This window comes from Chiloscyllium plagiosum, unplaced genomic scaffold (assembly GCF_037043375.1).
Source record: "Chiloscyllium plagiosum isolate Xiang-an unplaced genomic scaffold, Cpla_swu_hap1 HiC_scaffold_24, whole genome shotgun sequence".
NCBI classification, from domain to species: domain Eukaryota; kingdom Metazoa; phylum Chordata; class Chondrichthyes; order Orectolobiformes; family Hemiscylliidae; genus Chiloscyllium; species Chiloscyllium plagiosum.
In genome coordinates this window covers 59,298,298-59,307,754 of record NW_028270162.1, presented here as the reverse complement: position 1 = coordinate 59,307,754, position 9,457 = coordinate 59,298,298, and the positions used below count along the sequence as shown (strand labels likewise).

The window sequence follows — 9,457 nt, the reverse complement described above, 5'->3', positions numbered from 1 at the left end:
GTGGGGTGTGACTAACCTGGGGGTGGGCGGGTCTCGGTGTGTGTGGGTGTGACTAACCTGGGGGTGGGCGGGTCTCGGTGTGTGTGGGTGTGGCTAACCTGGGTGTGGGCGGGTCTCGGTGTGTGTGGGGTGTGACTAACCTGGGTGTGGGCGGGTCTCGGTGTGTGTGGGTGTGACTAACCTGGGGGTGGGCGGGTCTCGGTGTGTGTGGGCGGGTCTCGGTGTGTGTGGGGTGTGACTAACCTGGGGGTGGGCGGGTCTCGGTGTGTGTGGGTGTGACTAACCTGGGGGTGGGCGGGTCTCGGTGTGTGTGGGTGTGGCTAACCTGGGTGTGGGCGGGTCTCGGTGTGTGTGGGTGTGACTAACCTGGGGTTGGGCGGGTCTCGGTGTGTGTGGGCGGTGCTCAGCTGGTGCTGGGTGGGTTAGTCCCGGGTGGACAGGGTGAACGGACTGGGCTCCCTTGGTCAGAGTGGGAGCAGGCTGTGTTCCACATTCCCCACTAGCATGGCCCTCCTACTTTACGCTGACCTGGCCTCTCAGCCCTGTCGCTCCGTCTATCTGTTCATGAGGAACAACAACATTCCCTTTGAACTGAAGGAGGTGCGGCTGATTGCAGGTGAGGAGCTGGGAGAGAGCTCACACTCACACTCACACTCACACTCACACAGGGACAGTGGGGGAGGGAGAGAGCACACACTCACACTCACACACAGGGACAGTGGGGGAGGGAGAGAGCTCACACTCACACACACACAGGGACAGTGGGGGAGGGAGAGAGCACACACTCACACTCACACAGGGACAGTGGGGGAGGGAGAGAGCACACACTCACACTCACACAGGGACAGTGGGGGAGGGAGAGAGCTCACACTCACACTCACACACAGGGACAGTGGGGGAGGGAGAGAGCACACACTCACACAGGGACAGTGGGGGAGGGAGAGAGCACACACTCACACTCACACACAGGGACAGTGGGGGAGGGAGGGAGCTCACACTCACACAGGGACAGTGGGGGAGGGAGAGAGCACACACTCACACTCACACAGGGACAGTGGGGGAGGGAGAGAGCTCACACTCACACTCACACACAGGGACAGTGGGGGAGGGAGAGAGCACACACTCACACTCACACAGGGACAGTGGGGGAGGGAGAGAGCTCACACTCACACTCACACTCACACACAGGGACAGTGGGGGAGGGAGAGAGCACACACACACACAGGGACAGTGGGGGGGGAGAGAGCACACACTCACACTCACACTCACACACAGGGACAGTGGGGGGGAGGGAGGGAGCAGAGAGAGGGACTGAGAAACAGAGAGAGAGAGCCGAGAGGGAGGGCTGATCCACAGAGAGAGAGAGACAGAGATGATGTGCAGGAGACGGTGTGGGACTGGGGTGGACAAAGTGAAAAATCACACAACACCAGGTTAGAGTCCAACAGGAAGTTCGTGCTTCCAGCTAAACCTGTTGGGCTCTAACCTGGTGAAGTGTGATTTTTAACAGAGAGAGAGAGTGAAACCAGGCAGAGAGAGGAGACAGAGAGAGAGACAGACAGAGAGACAGAGAGAGGGAGGGAGGGAGAGAGGGGTGGGGAGATGACCCTGCGAGGCAGTGTGTGGGAAACCAGAGTGATGGAAAACACAGTGAAAACCCCGAGTGAGAAATCGGAGAGAGATGATGCAGACAGTAAATGCAGAGAGAGAGTGACAGCAGGAGGGAGGGCACCACAGGAAGGGGGTTTGGGCTGGGCAGGCAGTGGGAGCTGGGGATTCCAGCGGGGAGCTGTCTCATGGGTCTCTCTGTGTGCAGGAGAACAACATTCGGAGGAGTTTCGGAAAGTGAATCCCCTGGGAAAGGTGCCGGTGATAAAGGATGGCGACTTCACCCTGTGCGAGAGGTGAGGTAGTTGGTGTTGTCTCAACCCTGAGGTCAGGATGCCTGGGGATGGGGAGTGATGTGTGTACTTGCTGCTGTCTCTGGTTACAAACACACTGACTTCCCCGGGGACAGTGAAAGCTGTTCCCAAACACTTTCACATCTCCCACGTTTCCTGAATCATACGGACTCCACAGCAACAACATTCCCTGGATGGTCCCTGTGCAATGTCGGGCAGCAGGACTTGCATTTCTGTAGCACCTATCATTTCCCACAATCCTACACAGCCACATCTCACTTCCTGAAGCATCATCATCGTACACAGCCATGTATTAGGAAATACTGCATATCAAATACTTCTCTGTTCCTTCCACTGAGCTGGGTACACAGGTACGGTCTCAGACACTGCAGCTCCAACAGTGCGGGGCTCCCTCAGCACTGCCTCTCTGACAGTGCGGGGCTCCCTCAGCACTGACCCTCTGACAGTGCGGGCTCCCTCAGCACTGACCCTCTGACAGTGCGGGGCTCCCTCAGCACTGACCCTCTGACAGTGCGGGGCTCCCTCAGCACTGACCCTCCGACAGTGCGGGGCTCCCTCAGCACTCACCCTCCGACAGTGCGGGGCTCCCTCAGCACTGACCCTCCAACAGTGCGGCACTCCCTCAGCTCTGACCCTCCGACAGTGCGGCACTCCCTCAGCGCTGACCCTCCGACAGTGCGGCGCTCCCTCAGCACTGACCCTCTGACAGTGCGGGCCTCCCTCAGCACTGACCCTCTGACAGTGTGGCACTCCCTCAGCACTGACCATCTGACAGTGCGGGGCTCCCTCAGCACTGACCCTCTGACAGTGCGGGGCTCCCTCAACACTGACCCTCTGACAGTGCGGGGCTCCCTCAGCACTGACCCTCTGACAGTGCGGGGCTCCCTCAGCACTGACCCTCTGACAGTGCGGGGCTCCCTCAGCACTGACCCTCTGACAGTGTGGCACTCCCTCAGCACTGACCCTCTGACAGTGCGGCACTCCCTCAGCACTGACCCTCTGACAGTGCGGGGCTCCCTCAGCACTGACCCTCTGACAGTGTGGCACTCCCTCAGCACTGACCCTCTGACAGTGCGGGGCTCCCTCAGCACTGACCCTCTGACAGTGCGGGTCTCGCTCAGCACTGACCCTCTGACAGTGTGGCACTCCCTCAGCACTGACCCTCTGACAGTGTGGCACTCCCTCAGCACTGACCCTCTGACAGTGTGGCACTCCCTCAGCACTGACCCTCTGACAGTGTGGCACTCCCTCAGCACTGACCCTCTGACAGTGCGGGGCTCCCTCAGCACTGACCCTCTGACAGTGTGGCACTCCCTCAGCACTGACCCTCTGACAGTGCGGGGCTCCCTCAGCACTGACCCTCTGACAGTGCGGGGCTCCCTCAGCACTGACCCTCTGACAGTGCGGGGCTCCCTCAGCACTGACCCTCTGACAGTGCGGGGCTCCCTCAGCACTGACCCTCTGACAGTGCGGGGCTCCCTCAGCACTGACCCTCTGACAGTGCGGGGCTCCCTCAGCACTGACCCTCTGACAGTGCGGGGCTCCCTCAGCACTGACCCTCTGACAGTGCGGGGCTCCCTCAGCACTGACCCTCTGACAGTGCGGGGCTCCCTCAGCACTGACCCTCTGACAGTGCGGGGCTCCCTCAGCACTGACCCTCTGACAGTGCGGGGCTCCCTCAGCACTGACCCTCTGACAGTGCGGGGCTCCCTCAGCACTGACCCTCTGACAGTGCGGGGCTCCCTCAGCACTGACCCTCTGACAGTGCGGGGCTCCCTCAGCACTGACCCTCTGACAGTGCGGCGCTCCCTCAGCACTGACCCTCTGACAGTGCGGCGCTCCCTCAGCACTGACCCTCGGACAGTGCGGCGCTCCCTCAGCACTGACCCTCTGACAGTGTGGCACTCCCTCAGCACTGACCCTCTGACAGTGTGGCACTCCCTCAGCACTGACCCTCTGACAGTGTGGCACTCCCTCAGCACTGACCCTCTGACAGTGCGGGGCTCCCTCAGCACTGACCCTCTGACAGTGCGGGCTCCCTCAGCACTGACCCTCTGACAGTGCGGGGCTCCCTCAGCACTGACCCTCTGACAGTGCGGGGCTCCCTCAGCACTGACCCTCTGACAGTGCGGGGCTCCCTCAGCACTGACCCTCTGACAGTGCGGGTCTCGCTCAGCACTGACCCTCTGACAGTGTGGCACTCCCTCAGCACTGACCCTCTTACAGTGTGGCACTCCCTCAGCACTGACCCTCTGACAGTGCGGGGCTCCCTCAGCACTGACCCTCTGACAGTGCGGGCTCCCTCAGCACTGACCCTCTGACAGTGCGGGGCTCCCTCAGCACTGACCCTCTGACAGTGCGGGGCTCCCTCAGCACTGACCCTCCGACAGTGCGGGGCTCCCTCAGCACTCACCCTCCGACAGTGCGGGGCTCCCTCAGCACTGACCCTCCAACAGTGCGGCACTCCCTCAGCTCTGACCCTCCGACAGTGCGGCACTCCCTCAGCGCTGACCCTCTGACAGTGCGGCGCTCCCTCAGCACTGACCCTCTGACAGTGCGGCGCTCCCTCAGCACTGACCCTCTGACAGTGTGGCACTCCCTCAGCACTGACCATCTGACAGTGCGGGGCTCCCTCAGCACTGACCCTCTGACAGTGCGGGGCTCCCTCAACACTGACCCTCTGACAGTGCGGGGCTCCCTCAGCACTGACCCTCTGACAGTGCGGGGCTCCCTCAGCACTGACCCTCTGACAGTGCGGGGCTCCCTCAGCACTGACCCTCTGACAGTGTGGCACTCCCTCAGCACTGACCCTCTGACAGTGCGGCACTCCCTCAGCACTGACCCTCTGACAGTGCGGGGCTCCCTCAGCACTGACCCTCCAACAGTGCGGCACTCCCTCAGCTCTGACCCTCCGACAGTGCGGCACTCCCTCAGCGCTGACCCTCTGACAGTGCGGCGCTCCCTCAGCACTGACCCTCTGACAGTGTGGCACTCCCTCAGCACTGACCCTCTGACAGTGTGGCACTCCCTCAGCACTGACCCTCTGACAGTGCGGCACTCCCTCAGCACTGACCCTCTGACAGTGCGGGGCTCCCTCAGCACTGACCCTCTGACAGTGTGGCACTCCCTCAGCACTGACCCTCTGACAGTGCGGGGCTCCCTCAGCACTGACCCTCTGACAGTGCGGGTCTCGCTCAGCACTGACCCTCTGACAGTGTGGCACTCCCTCAGCACTGACCCTCTGACAGTGTGGCACTCCCTCAGCACTGACCCTCTGACAGTGTGGCGCTCCCTCAGCACTGACCCTCTGACAGTGCGGGGCTCCCTCAGCACTGACCCTCTGACAGTGCGGGGCTCCCTCAGCACTGACCCTCTGACAGTGCGGGGCTCCCTCAGCACTGACCCTCTGACAGTGCGGGGCTCCCTCAGCACTGACCCTCTGACAGTGCGGGGCTCCCTCAGCACTGACCCTCTGACAGTGCGGGGCTCCCTCAGCACTGACCCTCTGACAGTGCGGGGCTCCCTCAGCACTGACCCTCTGACAGTGCGGGGCTCCCTCAGCACTGACCCTCTGACAGTGCGGGGCTCCCTCAGCACTGACCCTCTGACAGTGCGGGGCTCCCTCAGCACTGACCCTCTGACAGTGCGGCGCTCCCTCAGCACTGACCCTCTGACAGTGCGGGGCTCCCTCAGCACTGACCCTCTGACAGTGCGGGGCTCCCTCAGCACTGACCCTCTGACAGTGCGGGGCTCCCTCAGCACTGACCCTCTGACAGTGCGGGGCTCCCTCAGCACTGACCCTCTGACAGTGCGGGGCTCCCTCAGCACTGACCCTCTGACAGTGCGGGGCTCCCTCAGCACTGACCCTCTGACAGTGCGGGGCTCCCTCAGCACTGACCCTCTGACAGTGCGGGGCTCCCTCAGCACTGACCCTCTGACAGTGCGGGGCTCCCTCAGCACTGACCCTCTGACAGTGCGGGGCTCCCTCAGCACTGACCCTCTGACAGTGTGGGGCTCCCTCAGCACTGACCCTCTGACAGTGCGGGGCTCCCTCAGCACTGACCCTCTGACAGTGCGGGGCTCCCTCAGCACTGACCCTCTGACAGTGCGGGGCTCCCTCAGCACTGACCCTCTGACAGTGCGGCGCTCCCTCAGCACTGACCCTCTGACAGTGCGGGGCTCCCTCAGCACTGACCCTCTGACAGTGCGGGGCTCCCTCAGCACTGACCCTCTGACAGTGCGGGGCTCCCTCAGCACTGACCCTCTGACAGTGCGGGGCTCCCTCAGCACTGACCCTCTGACAGTGCGGGGCTCCCTCAGCACTGACCCTCTGACAGTGCGGGGCTCCCTCAGCACTGACCCTCTGACAGTGCGGGGCTCCCTCAGCACTGACCCTCTGACAGTGCGGGGCTCCCTCAGTACTGACCCTCTGACAGTGTGGGGCTCCCTCAGTACTGACCCTCTGACAGTGTGGCACTCCCTCAGTACTGACCCTCTGACAGTGCGGCACTCCCTCAGCACTGACCCTCTGACAGTGTGGGGCTCCCTCAGCACTGACCCTCTGACAGTGTGGCACTCCCTCAGCACTGACCCTCTGACAGTGCGGCACTCCCTCAGCACTGACCCTCTGACAGTGTGGCACTCCCTCAGCACTGACCCTCTGACAGTGTGGCACTCCCTCAGCACTGACCCTCTGACAGTGCGGGGCTCCCTCAGCACTGACCCTCTGACAGTGCGGGGCTCCCTCAGCACTGACCCTCTGACAGTGCGGGGCTCCCTCAGCACTGACCCTCTGACAGTGCGGGGCTCCCTCAGCACTGACCCTCTGACAGTGCGGGGCTCCCTCAGCACTGACCCTCTGACAGTGCGGGGCTCCCTCAGCACTGACCCTCTGACAGTGTGGGGCTCCCTCAGTACTGACCCTCTGACAGTGTGGCACTCCCTCAGTACTGACCCTCTGACAGTGCGGCACTCCCTCAGCACTGACCCTCTGACAGTGTGGGGCTCCCTCAGCACTGACCCTCTGACAGTGTGGGGCTCCCTCAGCACTGACCCTCTGACAGTGCGGGGCTCCCTCAGCACTGACCCTCTGACAGTGCGGGGCTCCCTCAGCACTGACCCTCTGACAGTGCGGGGCTCCCTCAGCACTGACCCTCTGACAGTGCGGGTCTCGCTCAGCACTGACCCTCTGACAGTGCGGGTCTCGCTCAGCACTGACCCTCTGACAGTGTGGCACTCCCTCAGCACTGACCCTCTGACAGTGTGGGGCTCCCTCAGCACTGACCCTCTGACAGTGTGGCACTCCCTCAGCACTGACCCTCTGACAGTGCGGGGCTCCCTCAGCACTGACCCTCTGACAGTGCGGGGCTCCCTCAGCACTGACCCTCTGACAGTGCGGGGCTCCCTCAGCACTGACCCTCTGACAGTGTGGCACTCCCTCAGCACTGACCCTCTGACAGTGCGGGGCTCCCTCAGCACTGACCCTCTGACAGTGCGGGGCTCCCTCAGCACTGACCCTCTGACAGTGTGGCACTCCCTCAGCACTGACCCTCTGACAGTGTGGCACTCCCTCAGCACTGACCCTCTGACAGTGCGGGGCTCCCTCAGCACTGACCCTCTGACAGTGCGGGGCTCCCTCAGCACTGACCCTCTGACAGTGCGGGGCTCCCTCAGCACTGACCCTCTGACAGTGTGGGGCTCCCTCAGTACTGACCCTCTGACAGTGTGGCACTCCCTCAGTACTGACCCTCTGACAGTGCGGCACTCCCTCAGCACTGACCCTCTGACAGTGTGGGGCTCCCTCAGCACTGACCCTCCGACAGTGTGGCACTCCCTCAGCACTGACCCTCCGACAGTGCGGCACTCCCTCAGCACTGACCCTCTGACAGTGCGGCACTCCCTCAGCACTGACCCTCTGACAGTGCGGCACTCCCTCAGCACTGACCCTCTGACAGTGCGGCACTCCCTCAGCACTGACCCTCTGACAGTGCGGGGCTCCCTCAGCACTGACCCTCTGACAGTGCGGGGCTCCCTCAGCACTGACCCTCTGACAGTGCGGGGCTCCCTCAGCACTGACCCTCTGACAGTGCGGGGCTCCCTCAGCACTGACCCTCTGACAGTGCGGTGCTCCCTCAGCACTGACCCTCTGACAGTGCTGCACTCCCTCAGTACTGACCCTCTGACAGTGCGGGGCTCCCTCAGCACTGACCCTCTGACAGTGCGGGGCTCCCTCAGTACTGACCCTCTGACAGTGTGGCACTCCCTCAGCACTGACCCTCTGACAGTGTGGCACTCCCTCAGCACTGACCCTCTGACAGTGTGGCACTCCCTCAGCACTGACCCTCTGACAGTGTGGCACTCCCTCAGCACTGACCCTCTGACAGTGTGGCACTCCCTCAGCACTGACCGACTGTATGATTATCCCAGTTCCATGAATTGTGCTGTGGAGGAGGGATTGGTGCTGCTTCACACAGAGAGTGATGTGGCGAGGGGAGAGAGTGTATTGGGAGAGAGACCGGGGGGGAGAGAGAGAGACCGGGGGGGGAGAGAGAGACCGGGGGAGGGGGGGGGGGTTAGAGAGAGAAATGTGATTGAGAAGGCGAGGGGTATGAGGTGAAGTTGGTGCGTGTTGTTAAATCTGCCCCGATGAGTAAACTCTTCCCATTAAAGCCCCCAGACTGGAAGGTGTATTCTCACAGCCCCTGGAGCTGCTTCACTGTCATCAGGACAATTCCATTAACAAAGTGCTTCCCCCAAAAGGACAAGTCGGACCTTCCTCAAACTCGTTTCGGTGGTTGATTGATTTGACAAAGATTCCTTTGGCATCATATGTCCCCAAGTCCCAGATTGGAGCTTTCCAAACTTCCTGAGTGTGGTGGAAGACAGATTAGGGAACAATGCCGTCAGGATGTGAATGGGAGGGAGGGAGGGACAGGGTACAAACTGTGTGTGTGTGTGTGACCTGAGAGAAGCTGAACACAGGGACTCCCAGATACTGGGAAATACATTGGGGATTTCAGCCCCAGGGAGTTTGTGTGAGGGACCAGAGGGAGATGTTGGGGAAGGATGACTGTCTCCCTTCCTTCTGTCTCTCACAGTGTGGCGATTCTCACATACCTGGCGTGTAAATACAAGACCCCTGACCACTGGTACCCAGCGGGGCTCCAGAGGCGTGCCCGAGTGGATGAGTATCTGGCCTGGCAGCACACAGCTCTGAGACCATTAGCTGGGAAAATCTTCATGCTGAAGGTGAGAGATTCCCAATATTCTGTTTTTGTATCAAGCAACGAGTGCTGCTTGTGAAAGCTGAGATGAAATATCCCCTGTTAGGTGTGATGCCACCTTAGGGCAGGACTTGCTGTTCAATGTGGAGGGGGTTAATAACTCACGACCAAACAGAGAGAATGAGCCCAGCTTCTAATGGACTGGGGTTATATACTTCATAGGAACCCACATGTATTTCAACACAAACTCCCATACTCTGCAAGCCACTCGGGTAATTGGTCTCTTTATCATCTTTAGAATATCGCTGAGGC

General features: G+C 61.5%; 1 protein-coding gene across 1 annotated transcript in view; it reads left to right on the top strand.

The window, feature by feature from the left end:
• Positions 1-401: 401 nt before the first annotated feature.
• The window catches only part of LOC148145764 (glutathione S-transferase theta-1-like), a 49,126-nt gene continuing 40,070 nt past the window's right edge, over positions 402-9,457 (top strand). Inside the window, exons 1-3 of the mRNA XM_088000232.1 lie at positions 402-616; positions 1,817-1,904; positions 9,020-9,170. Coding sequence (XP_087856358.1) covers positions 505-616; positions 1,817-1,904; positions 9,020-9,170 — 351 coding nt within the window. The 5' untranslated portion in view covers positions 402-504. The remainder of the gene's footprint in view (positions 617-1,816; positions 1,905-9,019; positions 9,171-9,457) is intronic.